The 19746-nt window shown below is 54.3% G+C and overlaps 1 protein-coding gene across 3 annotated transcripts in view; it reads right to left on the bottom strand.

Annotated features, from left to right (window-relative positions):
• Positions 1-10317: 10317 nt before the first annotated feature.
• NCKAP5L (NCK associated protein 5 like) overlaps positions 10318-19746 on the bottom strand; it is a 30605-nt gene continuing 21176 nt past the window's right edge. For all 3 annotated transcript variants that reach the window (XM_024575691.3, XM_024575692.3, XM_053921511.2), the window contains exons 7-13: positions 17323-17436; positions 13700-16332; positions 12663-12825; positions 12399-12480; positions 11789-12097; positions 11560-11702; positions 10318-11194 (exon numbers count right to left, since the gene is read on the bottom strand). In XM_024575691.3, coding sequence (XP_024431459.2) covers positions 10979-11194; positions 11560-11702; positions 11789-12097; positions 12399-12480; positions 12663-12825; positions 13700-16332; positions 17323-17436 — 3660 coding nt within the window. In that variant the 3' untranslated portion in view covers positions 10318-10978. The remainder of the gene's footprint in view (positions 11195-11559; positions 11703-11788; positions 12098-12398; positions 12481-12662; positions 12826-13699; positions 16333-17322; positions 17437-19746) is intronic.

The following is a 19746-nucleotide window of genomic DNA, read 5'->3' as shown; positions in this document are numbered from 1 at the left end:
GGGATTGAACCTGCAACCTTGGTGTTTTGGGATGACGCCTGAACCAACTGAGTTACCAGACCAGGGCCTCTCTCCCCTTCTCACCTGCACTTTGGTTGCATTAAAACTCCAGCCCTGCCGTGGCTGGTGTGGCTCAGTGGATTGAGCACCGGCCTGCAAACCAGAAGGTTGTTGGTTTGAGTCCCAGTCAGTGCACATGCCTGGGTTGCAGGCCGGGTCCCGGGTTGGGGGCATGCAAGAGGCAACCAATCAATGTTTCTCTTCCTCTCTTTCCCTTCTCTCTAAAAATAAATAAATACAATACTTTTAAAAAAGAAAGAAAAGTGAATTAAAAAAAAACAACTCCAGCCCTGCCTCTTAACACTCCCCCTCCCCCGCGCTGCCCCAACATACACGATACACATACACTTCATCCTGCTCTTTTTGTCGCAGGTGGGTACAGGTAACCAGGTTCTTGGTGATTGGGACAAAGAATTGAACCGAACACAGAATTTATAGCAGAGAACATGGGAGCAGACCAACTCCAAGCAGAGATTGACCTCATGGGCTGGAGGGATTTTATTCTTATAGGGCGGACCTTCCTGGCTAGTTTTGGCGGGCTTTTACTGCACATGCACAAGTAGTTGTATTACTTTGAAGCTACTGTGCATGCGGTTTCCCATGATTTTCCTTGATTGGCCACCGGAGAAGGGGTTGCACAATGTTACCGAATGGACCCTCCCCTTTTTGTGGGGTCTCCCCCTACTAGGTTCGCCTTGCCTGCTTCCAGGGAATTATAGCTCTCCATGTCAGAGATTGGTAAAAAGGAAAGGAATTATTTACTCAAAAGTTCTACAGACTTTAATGTGTTCATTAAAATCCTAAAATCCCTTAAAACACCCACAAACACACACAGTCCTTCCTTCCCCCCTTTGCCTGGTCCAGGGTACCGTACCTCAGGAAAAGAAATATAGGTCCGTATCTCAGGTAGCCCCCCGTTTCTTCCCAATAATCCGTGCTCGGCTGGTAGGCCTCCCTCGGTTCCCAACACCATCAGCTGGGTCTCCAGGTGTCACTCGGATCTCCAGTTCTTAATCCAAAACCACATGGCACTTTCTCCTAGCCCACCAGCAAGAGTCCTTTCCCCCCTTTCCTTCCCGCAGCGTCTCTTCTGCATTCTTCCAAACTGCTAAGAGAGCTCTGCATTGCTGCTACATCTTGCCTTCTGGCTTCCTCAACTGCATGGCAAAGGGAGCCCCAAAGCCGTGTGGTTCTTCTTGTCATGGCTGCCGTGCCTGGGTTTAAATCCCAGCACCTGTCTTCCCCTGCATCCCCATTTCCAACTCCTCCCACACCTGCTAGCATTCCCATATTTTTTCAGGTTTTCTGGGCTGCCATAGTAAGTCCAGACAGGCGTGGCCCTGTGGCATGGAGCCAATCATCTCCAAGCTCTTACGCAGGCTCTGCAGGGGGAGTTGCCTCTCAGTTACATCCTGGGTGGAATTCACTCCCATCTCCCTGGATCAAAGCATGGCCACAGCTATTTAACATATCTATGAAACTGATCAAAAGTTATAGGTATGTTAAATGACCGTTCTTGAGGTTATTTGCAAAGCCGTTGCTAAGCAGAACAACTCTCAATGGCCCTGCTCCATGTGTTCTGTCCCCTAGCTCAGACTTGTGGCGGGGAGGACATCCCATATTCTTATTATTTCCTGGGCACCCTGAGTTCTGGACCCCATTACAAACCCTTCTTTGGGGGGCCCCATGGCTGCACCCTCTTACACTTTCAATTCCCTCATGGCATCACCTCCATGGACTCTAGAGCTGAGCCGCCTGGGTTTGAATCACAGCCCTTTCTCAGACAACTTGTAATATTGGGTAAATTTCCTAAGCTCTCTGAGCTCACTCTCTCCTATTAAAATGGGGATGACAATATTTACCTAAAAAGAGTGTGGCGAGGGTTAACTGAGTTAATATCTATAAGCATTTAGAACAGTGCCTGGCACGCGGTAAATGCTGTGCACGTGTTTGCTCTCTATTATTACTAATTATTGCTCAAGCTGGAGCCTATGGTGGGTGACCTCACCAGCCAGCTGAACTTCTTCATCAGCAAGGCCCATCCTAGCACCAGTCCCACAATCTTTCTTCTCTCTTCCTGGAACCAGGCCTCAGAAACACCAACCACAAAAATCCCGCTCTCCTGGGGATTGGTGCCGCCCACTGGACTTTGCTGCTCTTTAGCTTCCACTGAGCTCCAGGCTCCTTTGAAAATCCTTGACTTGTCTGGAGCCTGGTCCTTCTCCACCATCTGCAGTGACCATGCCACATGTTCACCACCTTCTCCACCCACATGGCACAAAGAGTCCCACTGAGGTAAACTGGAAAATGTGGCTGCCACGTCCTGCCGCTGTTCCCATCAACGCGTGATGATCCTGCCCACCCTCAGAGCCCGGCACGTCCCCTACTCAGTTCCCACCTCCTGAAACCCTTTCGCTGGGACCTAGAGCCCATGGCCCTGCATCAGCAAGCTCCCGTGGACAGAGCCTCTTTGAAGGTCCCTTTGCCCTCCCGGCCCTCCCTGAGGACGCCCCTCTCCCTGCAGCCCTCTCGAGTGGGCATTGCTCTCTTTCCCTCGGCCCACGTGCCGCCCAGCCTGTAGGTGTGTGGGCTCCTCGATGCTGCTTCCAGACAGTTCTTCCCTGAAGTCCTTCAGCTTCGGACCTCAGACAACAGACTAAACCACACACTCCACCTCCTTTTCCACTTATCTACCAGTTTCTTGTATCTTGAAGGGCTTAGCTTGTGCCTCACTATCATTCCCTTTGATATTAATTCTGTCCTCATTCTTGGCAACTTCAATATCCACCCAGACAATCCTCTCAATACCTGGCCTCTCAGGTCCATGACCCCTTCTCCTCCAATTACCTTGTCCTCTGCTCTTTCCAAGTCACTCACTCCCTTGGTCACTCCCTGGTCCTTGTCATTACCAAGAACTGCAACCCCTTTGCTTTAGTGTCCCAGGGTTGCCTTAATGAAGTACCACAGACTGGGTGGCTTAAACAACAGAAATTTATTGTCTCACAGTTTTGGAGGCTAAAAGTCCAAGATCAAGGTGTTGGCATGATAGGGGAACTCAAGAGCTAAAGATTTTAGCTTCCGTCTTAGTTGATAGGGTTAAGTGATTAATGCACATGGAAAGCTGTGGTTCCTGGACCTGTGATGCATGACTCCAGGAGGCCGATGAGCAATTCAACCTTGTGCCCCAGGGGGTCTGCAAGCCATGGAGATGGTACCTGAGCCCCTGTGTTCCAGGGAGGGAACATCTGTGATGCAGATGAAGAATTGTTGACCAGTTGATAAATAAATACTAGGAAAATCACAACCTGACTGCAACTCTTATCCAATTAACCTTTTTCCCAACTCCTTACCTACCCTTTCTTCTCCTTATAAAAAGGTCAGCTTCAGATGAGATGTTAAGATGGTTTTTAAGGGTACATGACCCGCTGTTTCCTCAGCTCACCAGCATCTGAATCAAGTGCCCATAAAGGTCCAATCCTTGTATCTACTTATTGGTTCTGGTAGTGACAGGCAGCCCAAATGCCAGCTTTTCCGGTTTCAGGCGGAGTAGGTTCCTTCTGAGGGCTGTGAGGGAGAGTCTGTTCCAGGCCTCTCTCCTAACTTTTGGTGCTTTACTAGCAATCTCTGGCATCCCTGGCCTGTAGATGCATCCCCCGATCTCGGCTCTCATTTCATATGGCGTTCTCCCTGTGTGCACATCTGTCCTGGGTCCGATTCCCTGCCTTTATAAGGACACCGGTCATATTGGATTAAGGACCACCCAAATGACCTATTTTAACTCGATCACCTCTGTAATGACCCTATTACCAAATAAAGTCACATTCTGACCGCTGGGGTTAGTGCTTCAACCTTTTTGGGGGTGAGGCTGTTAGAATGTACTGGGAAATGGAGGACCTAAGCCACCGCCTACGCTGGAACAAAGAAGGTATGTGTCACCAGCTGAATACCTGACCACAAGGTTCCCTATTATTGGAAACAACTGAGGCATAGCCGCTGGCATCCTGCTGGAAACCAGTCAAATCCTCACTGCTCCTCCCCTCTCCCTCGAGCTTTTCTCAGAAACAAGGCCCATAAATCTCCTGGACTTCCTGTTGCTGAATCAGCCATCCCTGACCAGAGGACATTGTCTTGCAAACATCTATACCCTGGACGCTTGGGACAGATCAGCAGGGTGACCCACCCTCCCCAGAGGTCTGTTGCACACCCTTAAAAACCCTTCTACCCTTCCCTTGCTGCTGCAGTCTGCTCAGACTCAGCCTGCCTGACTGCACCGTCCTGCCTTGAATAGAAGCCCTTAATTGGATCTTTTTTGCTCCTGGCCCTTTCTTAGCTACCTAAGAGAGGGGACACAATTTAACCCTAACACCTCCCGCAATCTCAATCTCATGCATCCCACGCTCTGACCAGCACAATTCTTTTCAACATGGTTCCAACTCATTCCCCTACTGATCTTACCTCCTTCACACATGTTTCCTATTGTTCTCTTTCCCTTCTTTGTCCAAGGTAAAGCCCACAGCCAGTTAATAGGACCACTCCCTTGCATACACCTTATCTTTCCCTCCTCTGCTTCACTCATTTGGTAAACCAGCAGCCCTGGCTCATCCAACTCGTTGCCCATTCTGTACCTAACATGGCAGGAACCACTCCCCCACCCCAAAACATTCGTGTTAATAAATCTCACTTTAAGTTTTAATCACCTCAAGTAGACCCTCATTCTGCTTGGTAATCCTGCTACATCCCCGAGTCTGTTCACCCTTTCGAGCTCCTACGTGACTATCACGATCTCCCCTCTCCTCAAACCTGCAGTGCTTCTTTCTCCCATCCTTCCTCTTAGCTGATGGCCTCGATTATTTCCTGGAGAAAATAAGAGCAATCAGAAGAATACTTCTTTCTAGAAGTATACACCCCCACAGACACCCAACTGCCTGTCTTGTGCTTCCTTCCTCCTTCCTGTACCTGTGGATGCTGCTGAGGGCTACTGGTGCCCCAGAGCCCAGCAACCCCCTCTTCTCTCTCCTGCATCATCAGATTTTTCTCTGTGGTGCCACTCCCATAAGTATAAGAGAGCACTTTAATTTTATTCTATCTTTAAGAAACCCTCTTTCAGGACCTGGGAGCAGCAACTCCCTAATAGCAATGAGCATACCCCACCCCCAAGATCCTAGTTTCTCAATATCATTTCCCACTAAATGAAAGAAACCAGGGGTCTTTGGAAAAATGGCTGATTCCCGGGCTGGGTCGGGGAAAGCCCAAGATGAGTCTCAAGCACGTTATTCCAGAGAGTAGGTCCTCAAAGAATGACAGGGATTTGTCAAAAAGACAGAAGTCGCCTTGAAGGGATTTCTGCTAGCCAAATCACAGACAATTTGAGCATCTAAGTAATAATGATAGTAATAGATTATAGACCATTGAATAAAATAGAAAACCGTGAGTCCACACTGATAGAAATAAATGAATAAAAAGTTTGGTTAAAATAAAATATTTATATAGTTTCAGAGTACCTACTTTCCCACTATGTTCTTATTCATTATAAAGGGGAAAATAGTAAATGTACAGCGAACACCAATTTAAGTAATGAAAATGAACATCCTTAGTCATGAGACAAATAGAAGCCATGGCCTGCAAGGTACCAAAGTGTCATGGTCATGCAAGGTAAGGACAGATTAAAGAATTGTTCCAGACCCTGGCTGGTGTAGCTCAGTGGATTGAGTGTGGGCCTGCAAACCCAAGGGTTGCTGGTTCGATTCCCAGTCAGGACGCATGCCTGGGTTGCAGGCCAGGTCCCCAGTGAGGGCCACGTGAGAGGCAACCACACATCGATGGTGGTTCTCCCTCTCTTTCTCTTTCCCTGCCCCTCTAAAAATAAATAAATAAATAAATAAATCTTAAAAAAGAAAAAAAGAAGTGTTCCAGGAGACTAAAGAAATATGACAAGTAGACGCAATGTATGACTTTGAACTGGCTAACAAAGGACATCATTTGGACGCCTGGTGAAACTTGAATGCAGTCTAAAGCTTAGGTTATAGTTATGTGTTAATTCCTGATTCTGATGATGGTTTTGGGGATACATAAGAACATGCCGGTTTTTTGGTAGGAAATAAGCATTGAAGTATTGGGGTGATGGATGATCTAGTTGGCAACTTACTCTGAAATAGTTTAAGAGAAAAAAAGTGCTTTGCATTGTACTTGAAACATTTATGTAAATTTGAGTTTCAAATCTAAGGCTTGAAAAATATTTAAAATCTAATTTCTCGACCCCACTTCCCTCTCCTGCTCTCTTCTCCCTTCCTCCTTAGAAGAGGGGTCTGTACTCCACTTCTCTCCCATTTTCTCTCGAGCCACTCCACACAGCTTCCGGTTCCATCAGTGCTTTTGCCAAGGTCACCAATGACCTCCACGTTGCTATATCCCAAACAATCTTCTATCCTCCCCTTGCCATACAATCAGCACAATTTGACTGTGATTAATTCTTTCTTGAAACATTGGCTTACATTCCAGGGCCTCCCTGTCTCTGGGTAGCATCTCCTCAGTCTCCTGTGTGGTTTCCTCCCCGTCTCCTCTGACCTCTGGAGAGATGCAGTGTCCCAGGGCCTAGGACTCTGACCTTCCCTCTCCTTACTCCCTTAGTGATCTCACCCAGTCCCCTCGCTTTAGGTAACGTTCGTATGCTGATGACTTACCATCATTTATATCTCCACCCACACTTCTCTTCTAAATTCTGGATGTCCATACCAACGGCCTACTCTCTATTTTCCATTGGATGTTGTCAAGTAAACAGCTCAAGTTTCACACGCCCAACACTGAACTCCTGGTCTTCCCTTTCCCAAGTCCGCTCCATCCACAGTCTTCCTGTATCAATTAATGGCAACTTCTCCCTACCAGTTGCTCCAAATACCTTGGAGTGATGCTCGGCACTTCTCGTTTCCTCGTGTCCATTACATGAGCAAGTCTTGTCTCTAGTGTCTGCACCCTGGGACAAGTCACGACCACCTCTCACTGGAGTTACCCAAGAGGCCTCCGTACTGGTTTGCTCCATGCTTGCCCTGCACAGTTTATTCTTGTCAGTCTCTGATGGCTCCCTATTCACTCAGAGTAAAAGCCGAAGTCCCTACACTGGGCTACAAACTCTACGGGGTCACTTACTTCGACCAAATTGGCTAAGAATAAAAAGGTTGATAATACTCGATGATGTGAACGATAGTCTCTCTTATACACTGTTGAAGAAGCGCAATTTGTTAATATGTATAAACATTTAAATTAAGCTTACTGTATGACCCAGCAGTTCCATTCACAGGAATGTATCTCAGGGAAACACACGAGTGGCCAAAGGCACAAGTGCCAGGGGCCCTGCGAAAGGAACCAACACAGGCCTGCACACAGTGGAGGCCCAGGCAGGACAGTGGAGGGTCATGGGCTTTGGAAAGATCTCCGAGAACTATCAGGTGCTACCAGAAGCAGATCAGTAACTGTACAATAATCCCATTTTCTAATAAAAGGGCAACATCAGCGTGCTGTGTGTACTTTAAAAAATGATTTGCAAGGGTTCCCAGTCAACTCGGGTATGTCTGAGGAGAAGGGAGGTGGGGACGAAAGAGACTCTTCCTCTTCCTTGTATAACATTCTATTCAATTTAATTACTTTTATTAAACATAACCATGAACATGTACTTTTATAATTTGCATGTCTTTAATAATTACAAAAAGTGTAATTATTTTAATTAAAAATTTTTTTAACTTAAAAAAAATCCCATTCCAATATCATAGAAATGCTCAGCTGTATTTACTCCACATTCACTTGCCTTTAAAAATGTGCGTGTTTGAAGTAACTCACACAGGATTACAGATGGGGGAATATGTGTTAGAATTTTCTGCAGAGCATGATTTTTTTCTTAAAACTTCTTTATTGATAAAGAAAACAAAACATGCTATTTGTAAGAAATCTAGAAAAGGGTGAAGAATAGAAACCTGCAGCAACCCGGAGAAAGCCTCGAGTGGACATTTTGGGGCATTCCTATGGTGAGGGGAATGGGAAACCTTTCCTTCGTCTCACTGATGACTTGACGTCACTGGCAGAGGGTATAAGGTGGGGAGGGGGGCAGGTGTCTGGCAGTTTTGGCTTCCTTGGGGAAATTCAGAAGAAGGGGTCTTACTGAAGGGAGAGGCAAACACTCACCCATTGTTCCCAGAGAAAACAGTGAGGCCCCCTTAGCCCTTCAGGCAGAACTTGCAAACGGAGACAGGAAGTGCTCTGCCTAATGAGGACCGTGTGGTCTTTTAGCCAAACCTCTCCTTGAAGGACAAGGAGAGGTCAGGTTCCCGGGAGTGCCTTTAACTCATTGGAGTGTCCCCCTCCACAGAATTACCTAAGACGGGGTGTTCGGCCTGTGGGGGGCACACAGTTATGTGGGCTGCAAGACGGCCCGCCTGGGCCCTGCACCCCTTAGCAGCCTGATGGGGAACTTAGGAATGAGAGCTGCCCACCTTGGAACAGTTGGAGGGGGAGGGCTGGCTCCCGTGTGGCTGATGCTTCCCTGCTTCAGTGATGGCCACGGACAGTCATTCCCCCAGTCAGCCCACACTGCCCCAGGGACCAAGGTGACACCTTGCATTTGCCAGCAGTGGAGAACAGAGCCTGGTAGCAGACTGAGCAGACCCTGGTGACACAAACACGGATGGAGCCACTGGTCTGGGCTCGTGAGAGGTGGAGTCCGGAGTCACACCCACCAGGCCGGGCTCTTCCCAAGGAAACAGGGTAAGTGTCCTGCGGGCAAGCAGCTCTGTCCTGGCAAGGAAAGGAGATAACCCGCCAGCTTAAACAGAGAAAAGGGCTTGGAAATCCAAGAAATAAAGCGAAGTTAGGAGAAGGATGATGTAGACTTCTTTGAGCCTGCCTGGCAAGAAGCAGAGATTTGCAGCTTGGTGACATCACACTTAAGCCCATAAAAGCGGAAGGCACAGGGGGCTGGAACCTGGAAGTAAGGGCGGAAGTAAGAAAATGGGATTCTGACATTTAAAGAAAACTGACATTTGACTTGACCCTTCTCTCAGTCTTGCCTCGATGTCTGCATTTGTGAACGAGGGTGACAGGCTCCCTCCAGCGGGCCGCGGTGGGGGTTAGGGACCAGGAGGCTGGCGAAAAGGCAGGCGTTCACTTTAACGGGGAGTTCTTTCACTACTTGCTGGAGCGTTAGGGGGCTGGACAGACACTGCTGAAGGAGGTAGTGTATAAAAGGAGGTGCTGACAGCCTTCCCACTCCGTCTTCCTTGGGCACGTAGGAGCCCAGGACAGCGTCCACAGCATGACCGAGTTCGGAACTTGTCCAGCACTACTTCCCGTCCAGGCATCCCACCCTTGGCTGAGCAAGCCTGCGGTGTCGGCCCACCACGTGTCTACAGCAGGTGCCTCACGGCCACGACAAACGGTCTAGAGCCCCCAACCACAGGGCCAGGAGGACCGAGCGTGCGTGCTGGCCAGGTGGCCTCGACTGTGTGCCCCTGGGAGGCAGCCCGTGCAGATTACGTCAGTGGGTGCTCAGGAGGAGTCACCCTCCATCTTGCAGCCCAGGTGGGCAGGAGGCTGGCTTGCCACAGGGTTCACCTCCAGGTCATTGCCCTGCTCCGTGCCCAACAGGAAACCCAGGGCTGGAGGGCCACAAGGTGGAATCCCAGAAGCCAGAGGCACGTCTACAGCCTGAAAAAACTCCCGGAAGTCAACCTCATTCCTGGCCTCCCTTTCCTGAAGTGAGAATTTGAGAGCCAGGGCACTCCTGGTTGGAATGAGGTAAAAACAGGAGCAGGATCTGGGCAAAGCCCAAGATATGAGGAGAAATTTAGAAGCGGCAACACTGAGACCTGGCTGTGCCTCCCCTTCGTGACAACAGAAGGCTACAGGCACTTAACCCCACTCACCATCCAGCCCCCGAATCTGTTTGCCGGTCCCGCCCACCTGGTATGTGCAGGGGTGGAAACATGTAGATGCCCATGGCTACCCTCCCCGAGGGGCAGCTCACCTTCTGCCCTGCCCAGGCCCTGGGCCAGGGGAATCTCTCCAACACAGCCTCCATTCCAGGCCTAAGTGCACCCCAATCCTCCAATCCTTAGTTACCTTCTAGGTAAGCCCGGCCAGCTCCCCTGGTAGGGGGGTTTCTTCAGAAGGGCTGAGACTGAGTCTCACCCCCACCCCCCATCCTGGGGCCCACATTCTCCCCCACCTGTCTACCCCTGAATTCTCCCACAGAGCAAACCGAGTCGGGGCACAGAGGGGCCTCTACGTTTTATTAGGGACACCGCAGAAGCACAGGCTGGAAGCAGAGCAGCCGCATTTATACCAGATAAATTAACCGCAGTGTGGGGATGGGGGTAGAAAGTGGGGAGTGGGCCAGGCGCTTTAATATAAAAAAACAACAAAAAAGACAGACAAACGGACCCCAAAGACATGGGGCAGGGAAGGGCAGCACCATCCAGACAGCAGGGAGGACCAGGGCAGATGAGAGAGAAGGCAACGTGACCCCTCACCCCCAAACTCCTTGAGCACAAGCACGGGCCTCCGGGCTGGCCCGTGGGGGCTGGGGCAGGGAGCAGCCAGGTTGGGCGGAGATGGCACAGCTGGTGGGCAGGAAGCCCAGCACCACACGATGGCTCAGCCTGAAGTAGGAGCTAGGGCTGGGACACAGAGGCCTGGAGACTCAGTCCCTCAGAGGAAGAGCCTTATTCTGGGCGAGAGGAGGGACCAAAGGTGGGGTCTCTCCCTGAGCTGAGAGTGGTCATCTCCTCCACAGCAGCGGTGGGCAGCGGGGTGTGTCAAGGACCCCCTTCACCTTCTTGTCCATCTGCCTCCTTGGTCCCTTGAGGGAGGAGCCCCATGGGCCCGGAGGAGAGCCGGGCTGGTCTGCGGTCTGGAGGGGCCATGGCGCAGCTCCTCAGCCCTGACTCCCACAGGAGGAGAGCGAGTCGTAGAGCGAGTCGCTGAGAGACTCCGAGGTCTCCAGCCCTGGAGGGCCCCCGCTGGCCACTCTGCCTTCCTCACCCATGTCTGATGTGCTGGGAGTGCGGCTGCCCCCAAATGCGGGGCCCTGGGGCGTTGTAGGGGCTGGGTGGCTGCGGTCCAGGCTCCGCTTCTGGTCCACAGGCAGGGCCTGAGAAAGGAAGGGAAGCTCAGGAGGAACCTCCTCTCACCTCCTGGCCCAGCCTGAAAGGCCCTGGGCTCTGCTCTTGGGCTGGGGGCTCTGCAGGTGGGGCCCGCTGAGGTGGGGCGTGCTCGGAGGAAGCAGGCTGGAGGCATGACCGAGCACACCCCACCAGGGTTCTGGGGAAGGAGAGAAACACCTCCCCAAGAGGGGTGTAGGAAGGGGGTAGGTGGGCTGCCCAGAGGGGCATCCCAGGGGCCGTCCCCTCCATCCTCCGAAAACAGGTCTGTATCTCACTGGAGAAACTGGCCTCCCTCTCTTCCCTCCCCTCCCACCCTCCAGTCCTATTCCCTTCCCCCTTCAGCCATGCTCACCATGGGGGTCCTGGGCAGCCCCTCCAATTGTCGGGGTGGACACAGGAAAGGGTCAGTGGAGCCACCAGCTGCCCTGGCGTTGGGGAAGGTCCAGTTTTTGGCCAGCGGAACGGGAGGGGAAGGTCCTGGGTCTTCACAGGGATCTGTGTAGTGACAAGGGGAAGGTGGTGGTGGTGGTGGTGATGGGTGGAGCCCCAGGGACAGCCCACCCCCCCTCCTGGACACTCACCATCAGGACAGGTCTGATGGCCCCGGTGGCCTGGAGCAGCAGTGAGCAGCGCAGGGAAGGCCGGCATGCTGGGGTGCCGCCCACTCACCAGCAGCTCCTCTATGCCTGGCACCTCCCGCTCCAGTGTGTGGGCGCGGCGGGGGACTTTGGTAAGGAGCGGTGGCCGAGCTGGGGGCCCCCCGGGTGGGGGATCCAGCCGTGGTGGCTTGGTCTTGGGAGGATTCTTGCTGGGGGTACCACTGCTGCCATGGTCGGGGGGTGGGAAGGTCCCAATGCCACTGTCCAGGGTTCGAGTCAAGGAGCCGCAGGCTGGGGAAGGGAGTGTAAGTCACCAACGTGAAGCTGCAGGTGGCTCATCCACTCTGACTTCTTCCAGGTTCCTGCCCTAGCCCCAGCTCCAGCCCTGGTCCAGGCCCCTCCAGGCCCAACAGGCTTAGGGGGCAGGTACCCCGAAGGCAGGAAGAGATAGATTTCCGTGCAGCCCCAGTGCCCACCTGGTGGTGGCACCAAGATGGCACTCAGGGCCCAGCACCTGTTGCAGTGACAGGAAGGAGTAAAGCAAGCAGCGGGTGAGGAGCTAGTCACATCCTTGGCCCTTGACCCTGCTGACCTGTGAAGTGTGAGGTGGGCACTGGGTCAGCCAGGCTGTCCTCTGAGGGCATCTCTTCCCGCCTCCCTGGCTCGCTGCTTGGCTGTGGGGAACAGAAGACCTCTGAGTCCATCCCTCCCCAAACCTCACCTTTAGGACCCCTGGAGTATGGATCTGAGAGTACCCAAACCCTGACCACCCCTCCCTCCCAACAGAAGTACATGCAGCAGCTTCCAGGCCTCAGGGAGGGGAGCCCTGCACCCAGACCCTGCCCCAAGAACTTACCTTCCCAGAAGGTTTTCCACAGCTCTGAAGAGGGCCCACCAGGCCATTTCGGGGCCCACAGGCTGGCCAAGCGTTCTTAGGGTCAGAGGACACTGGCTGGAAGCCACCATACTCAGGTTTGGACTCCCTCCAGCTCTTGGGTGGCAGCTCCTTGCCATCCACCCTAGGAGCAGGAGTGCAGAAGAGGTGTGGACTAGTGAGGTACCCCCCACTGCCCCTGGTGGAGGGGACACATCCCTGGTGGTTGCCCCTAGCAACCCCTTCTGGCGCTGGGAACAGGCAGAAACCCAAGGGAAAACCCCAGGGGAATAGCAGGGACAGGGAAGATGGGGGAACGCTTCCAAAGCTATCCAGAGTCAAGCCTAGAGGCCACTGGACAATGCCGACAGGTAGATGGCAGACCTGGTCGTGTCCTGGTCCACACACAACAGGCCCTGCCTGCCCCCGCTGAACCTGAGTGCACTTGCTGTCCAAATCACACCTGCCCTGGGGCCCAAGTCCTGCGGACATTCTGCCTTGACCTGGCCCAGATAGAGCAACCCCAGTTTGGGGTGGCCCCTTCTCTAAACCACAGCCCTCACTGCTGGGTCTGTTGCAGGTACCGAAGGGCAAGATGGGAAGGAAACCTCCCCGTGTTCTACAGGATGGGAAACCCCAGCATAAGGCCTTCAGCAGGCCACAGTTGGGAACTGGCATTCCCTTGACCACTGGCACAGGCGCCCGCCTCATCTGCCACTGGAGACCATCCAGCAAAGTGTGGTCTGTTCACTCTTCCCAAATGAGAAACTGGGTCTCAGCAAGTCTGATGTCAGAGAGCCAGAGAGGTGGGTAGCTGGGACACAAACCTCCATCTTTCCCCTTGCTCAGACCACTAACCCCCAGGTACTTTGGTGGCATTTTGCTTGGCCTCTGACCCCTTTTGACTTCTGTGAAGCCCAACCGCCCAAGCCAGGCAGTCCCAGCAGTCTCTGGTGTGCCCATGGAGGGACAAGTGCCCCCAGCCACCAAGCACCTGCCAACTGGTCCCAGGCCCTCACCTGTTGAGCAGTTGCTGCATGAAGGTGTCTGCGCCCTGGTACATGCCAGCCAGCTGGCCTTGGACCTGCCCCAGCCCTGCACCGGGCCCTGGCGCCGGTCCCCCGGGCCGTGGCCTGGCCCTGCTGCTCAAGTAGGCCTTCTCCTCCTCCAGCGCCCGGCGCAAATCTTCTGCCTTAGCCATCAGCTTGGAGATGTTGAGGCTCTCTGCCTCCAGCTTCCGGGATTCCCCCTTGACCTCCTTCCGGAGTGGGGAGCTCCCGCTGGCCCCTTCCTTGCTCTTGGTAGTTTCTGTGCGGCGGTTCAGTGCGGGCAGCTTGCTCTTCTTCAGGCCAAACCAGCTGGCGATGCTGCTCGTGTTGCGGTGTTTGGCCTCGGTGCTCGGTGCCCGCTCCTGGCCCTGGAGCCGCAGCACATTCTCCTCGATGCCCTTCATCACCTTCTCCTCAATGGCCGAGTGCGGGGCACGCCTCTCAGGGCCCTGGCTTGGGTCAGTGGGGCCAGGTGCTGAGGGTGTGGGCTGGGCTGTAGGGCTGCCGCAGTCTGTCCAAGGTGGGCCTCTCCCTTTGTCAGGCTTGGGGTGTTCCTTGGTGGCTGGCGGCGCTACAGGTCGGGGCACTACCTTGGTAGGTGACTTGGAAGGTAGCTTTGTAGGGCTACCGTGGGGACTCTTATTGGGCTTGCCCTGGCCGGGGGTTGAAGTTGGCACTTTGGCAGGGGTGCGGGGTACCTGGGGGCACAGGGCCCCTGCCAGCCGGCTCTTGGCCAGCTCCACTTTGGTGAGGCAGCTCCTTGGTGAGACAGGTTCCAGGTCTACCCGCGCCCCCATAGAGTGGGAGGAGTAGACTCGGGCCCCAGAGTCCCCTAGGAGCCCAGGTTCTTGCTGCTTCAGGCTGCTTGTGCCCAAGGCCACCGTCCCCTGTGGGGCCCCCTTGGCTTCTGGTTGCTCAGGGGGCCTGGGGGTGGAGAGTGCCATGTCCCCAGTGCTCTCCCTTGACCTTCCTGTTCCCCGCACCTTCTCAGTGCCAGGCCTGGCTGGCACCCCATTCTTCTCTGGGCCCTGGGACCCCTCGGGGCCAGTCTTCAGTTTCCCCAGGGCTGCCAGTCTGTCCCGCAGAGGTGTGTGGCCAGAATCTCCAGGTCGCCGTCCTGGCCCCTGGCTGGGCTTCTTGGCTGAGCTGCCTGGGGTCCTGCGGCCAGGATGGGGAGACTCCAAGCCTGCCTTGTCCAAACTCTTCTCCTGGGGGCTCCCATAGGGGCAGGATTCTGGGAGGCAAGGGCTTGGGGGGGCTCCAGGGCTTCTCAGGACCACCGGGGCCCGCCGCACCTCCAGAGTTAGCTGTGGGTAGGTGGACACCTGCAGTGGGGATGGAGGCGGCTCTGGAGAAGGCCCTCTGAAGGCGCTCCGGGAAAGGTCGAGGATATTCTCATAGCAGGGAGACACCGCTGATCCAGGGGACAGCGTGGTGGACGAGGCTGGCTGGGGAGGTCGGAGCTGTGCAGAGTCCAGGGTTGTGGAGCAGGGTGCAGGGCTGGTGGGCAAGCCCTGTGCCCCTTCTGGGGACAGCTCTCCTCCACCCAGGCCCTTCCGGGCCAGCAGTGGAGAGGGGCTGCCATCTGAGCCACTGTTCCGGCAGGGGATTCGGGAGTTCCGGGGGAACTGAGGGCTGAGCTGAGGGCCTCCTGGGCTAGGGACCTTCTCCGAAGCTGGAGGCAGCTTTAAGAACTTGAGACCTCTGGCTGGAGAGGGAAGAAGGGGTCCCTGGGTTTCCCCAGGAGAAGGGGGGCCAATTTGGAGCTTGCTTTTCACCTGAGATGAGGAGTAGGGGTGACCAGGTCTCGAGCCCAGGGGGGCATCCCCTGCATCAATGAACATGCTGAGGAAGGGGAGGGGCTCCTGGCCCTCTGAGGTAGCACCAAAGCCCGGCCTGTGAGCCTCTGGGGTACCCCCACCCCAAGCTGACTTGGGGAGGCCTTTGAACTTGGACAGCTGTGGAGGCCCCCGGTCTGGGGAGGATGGCTGCCCGGGCCCGGGGTGGTCCCCGTTGAGTGGGCCTGCAGCCCCGGCCAGGAAGGCCTGTAGGTAAGACTCTGTGTCCTCGAGCAGCTGACCCAGGTTCAACTGTTTGCGGGCCAGGGCCCCGAGCAGGGTGTCAGGGCTGGGTGCCTCACTGGGCTCCCCTGCCTCATCAGAAGAGGAGGAGGAGCTGCTGCCTGGCGCACAGGGTGGGCCAGAGATAGCACCTTGGGCCTGGGGGGACCCTCTACTGGGGACCCAGGGCCGCCCGGCACCCTCTTCCTCCCCGGGGTTCCCCAAGAGGTGCTCCCAGTGGAGCAGGCCTCCTAGGCTACCAGGGCCAACTAGCAGGTAGGGGGCCCAGGGGGAGGGTTCAGGCTGGGGTGGGCCACAGAGCTCGCCGTTGATGGGCTCTGGGGAGCCAGGGCCCTCGCTTGGAGGCCGCCAGGGGGTGGCAGGTGAGCAGAGAAGCAAGGGGTCAGTCTCCTCCAGGGCTCTCAGCACCTCCAGGATCTGGGCTTTCTTTTGAAGGAATGGGGATAAGGCATCCAGCGCTGGGGGTGGGGCGGCTGGGGGTCCTGGGCCCCCTCTTGGCCGTAGCTGCTGCTCCCAGCACACCTTGGGGGAGAAGCGGCATAAGGAGGAGACCACACGCAGACCCAGGACCCAAGCTGCACGTGACTGAGTATGTCAGCGACACAGCTGGCCTGGTTTCCTCTACAGCCCCAAAGGGAATTTGACAGCTCCTGGGATATGATGGCTCATCTTCCTTAAGGGTCACTGAGCCCTGGTTAGTCCCACTATTTTTCCTGGCATGACTGGGGTTGGGTGGGCACCCCACCTCCCTTCCTGGTTATCCCACCCCACTTCCCCACCACTTCCCACTGCTGTTTGGGTTGGCAGCGCTGACCACCTACAACCCTGACAGCTGTGCTTGTCCCAGGGAAGGGAGGCCCGTTCATATTTCAGGCTCCAGAAAGAACACAGAGACTCAAGAAGGGGCTGTGATGTGGCCAAGTCCTCAGTCAGTCACTGCCTGCAAGCCCAGGCCTTGTCAGGTTCGACAGCAGCCTGCTGGCCTGATCTCCATGGAGACAGGGATCAGGAGTGACGCCACTGCAAGCCCTCCCAGCCTTCGCCCAACCCCTTCTGGTACCCAATCTGGGCTAACATAGTGGTTAACTCCATGGGCTCTGGAGTCAGACTGTGTAGGTTCAAGTACCAGATCTACTACAGAACTAGTTATATGGCCTTTGGCAAGTTATCCAATCTCTAAGCTTCACTGTATCGTCTGTAAAATAGATGGTAATTATGTTTAATCTCATAACATAAGACAGATGAGATGCAGGTGTTCAGCACAGTGCTTGGCACAGCAGAAGCTATGGCCCTTACTGCACTATTAACATGTTTGCTTGCAAGGCTGGTGGCTGGGGGTGGGATCTGTTTTTTCTTGGTATAAGGTGACAGCTGAGGGCTCACACCCAGCCTGGACAAGAATCTGCACGGGGACGCAGTCCCTCCCCTGGGACTCATTAGGAAACAGCAATGGAGGTAACTGACAAGCCCATAGCCAGAGGAGCCACGGACCATGACGCCCAACCCTCCTACCTCTCTCTGCCCAGCACAGAGCCCCAGAGGCAGCGAGGTGGCTGGTCCTTCAGCAGAGCTCAGGGACGGGGACGCTGGTGGCTCAGATGGCGGCTGGAGTGGGGTAAGCGGGATCTGCAGGGAGGGGCAGAGTTAGCTCCAGTGCTCTGTCCCAGGTCCCTACTCCCTCATGAATTAGGTCTTCCCATCCCGGGGTGGGGACACCTCCTGGCCCATGGAACACTTTCACCACTGTCCCCACTGCCTGGTCAGAGGAGCCTTAGGAGACCCAGGCACAGGCAGACTGAGGAAGTGCACGCCCAGGTGGCAGAAAGGTGACACTGGTCCGAGGGCGGTGGCAGCCCCAGGACCGCCGCTTTTCTTTGGACCCTCTTCCCCGATTACAGGGAAGGTGAGCAGAGCGGCCCCTTCCTATTCTGACTACTTGGGACCCCAGCGTCGCAGGCTGAGGCTCGGGGAAGAGGCGCTTGTTACTGGGCCCCAGAAAAGAGATGGGGGTGGAAGTCATCGCTCTGTCACTCCCAACTGGTCTCTTGTGAAACTCGGGCTCTGAGGGTCACAAGTACTATTTAATCATAGGTCACTTCTCTCTCTGTCCCCAGAATGTCACTTCCTTTTCTTAGAAATCTCAACTAGATACCAGTCAGCTTTAACTCTTCCCTGCCTCTCATCCTCCATGGCTTTTAAATCATGCCCTGCAGCGTCTCTGTGCCTCCCCGCTGGCCACCGGCCTGCTCCTTCAGCCCCGCTCCTCACACCTCTGTCTGGGACGCTGCTCAACACTTCAGTCTCTCCGGCCTGGGTGGCTTTTCAATCTTCCAATCTCCGGTGTACAAGACAGTCTAAAGCATCTTTTACTTTTTTTTTCCTAAAGCATCTTTGTGCTCCAAGCGCCCTACGCCTGCCCACTGAAGACAAGTCTGAACTCCTCTGCCTGCATTCCAGGCCTGGCCTGCCTGTGCTTCTGACGCCGTCAGCAGCTGTCTCACTCAAAGCTCCTTCACACACCCTTTGCTCCGGCCTGCTGAACAGCCTGCTGCTCTCTAGATTTCCCTGCTCTGTTCCTTCCGCAGGGAATCCCTTTTCTCTAGCCCCTCCTCCACTCTTTTTAAATCGCCCATCCCTCAAGGCCCAGGTTCAACGTCACCTTATGAAGGCAGCCCTCCCCAGCCTTTCTCTGATGGCCTCTCCCCCTCTGGCTCTTGGGCAGCACTGCTTGGTACTACTGCTGCCTGTAGACCTGCCTTAGCTTCCACAGTCCCAGCCTTCAGGGGTTCCGTTCGCCTGCACAGGCCACAGTCCTGTCCAGTTCCCTGTGTGTTGGCAAAGGCACTACTCACAGTAAGAGCTTAATTAGCATTTTATTAATGGAGCTTTCATTCTAGCAAAGCACAACTTGGGAATAACATTAATAATGATCAATAGCTGCCAGATATTGATATTGACTATCTACTACAGGCCAAGCTCTACATATTACCTCATTTAATCCTCACGACAACCTGCAATACAGGTATCCTTATCCCCATCTACAAGGAAAAACTGTGGTTTGTAAGATTATATAATTTGCCCAAGGTCACACAGCTAAGAATTAGCTAAGTTAGGGATCTAACCCAAGTTTATCTGAGGCAAAGGTTCATGTTTTTTCCATTACATCACGTTACCTCTGGGGAAGACAAATCTACTGCCCCAACCCCCCAAAATTCATTTAAAAAGCCCAAATTCAAGTCCCAGAGTTCATTTCAGTAAAAAAGGAATGAATCAAGGGCCATCTACACCTCTTTTATCACCAGTTACTGAGAAGGGGATGGACGGGGTGAGATTGGCCGGTCCGGGTGAGTCCTGTCGCAGGATGAGACCCGGGGCCGAGGCGCTGCATAGTCCCTGCGCTGATTCACCCAGCTCGGCACAGACTGGCAGACAGGGGCTCCAGAGAGGCCACGGTGACGGCAGACTTCCTCTGCCGAGGGTCAGGCTTCCCAGGGAGCTGAGGCTTCCTGCTCAGGGTCTGGGAGCCAAGAGCTGCCTGGTTTGTATCAGACAGACAGACAGACACAAAAGTACTTCTCTTCTTGTGAAGGTCAGAGGTGGGGAGAGGGGTGCACTGGCTGACTTCAGAACCTGCTGTTCACCTCAGGTACCTGGAGCTGCTCATGATCCCCCCACCCCGTGTCTCACCCCATCCTTGAGGCTTCCTGACAGAGTGACCCCACATGACATCCTAACTGAGCCCACGATTCACTTCCAGTAGGCTGCTGCTTCTCCCGGGTGAGGCAGGTGTCAGGCAGAACTAGAAGCAGGGACCAGGGTGTGTGGCCACACCTGAGTCAGTGGGTGGGCGTACAGGTTTACAGTTGTTTGTATGGGAAAGTGTCATTATTAATCAATAACAATACAAGAATAAACTGTTTTGCATACTCACAACAG

Source organism: Desmodus rotundus, chromosome 3 (assembly GCF_022682495.2).
Source record: "Desmodus rotundus isolate HL8 chromosome 3, HLdesRot8A.1, whole genome shotgun sequence".
In the NCBI taxonomy this organism is placed as follows: domain Eukaryota; kingdom Metazoa; phylum Chordata; class Mammalia; order Chiroptera; family Phyllostomidae; genus Desmodus; species Desmodus rotundus.
Note: the sequence above shows the minus strand (reverse complement) of the source record. Positions and strands in the feature narration are given on the sequence as shown.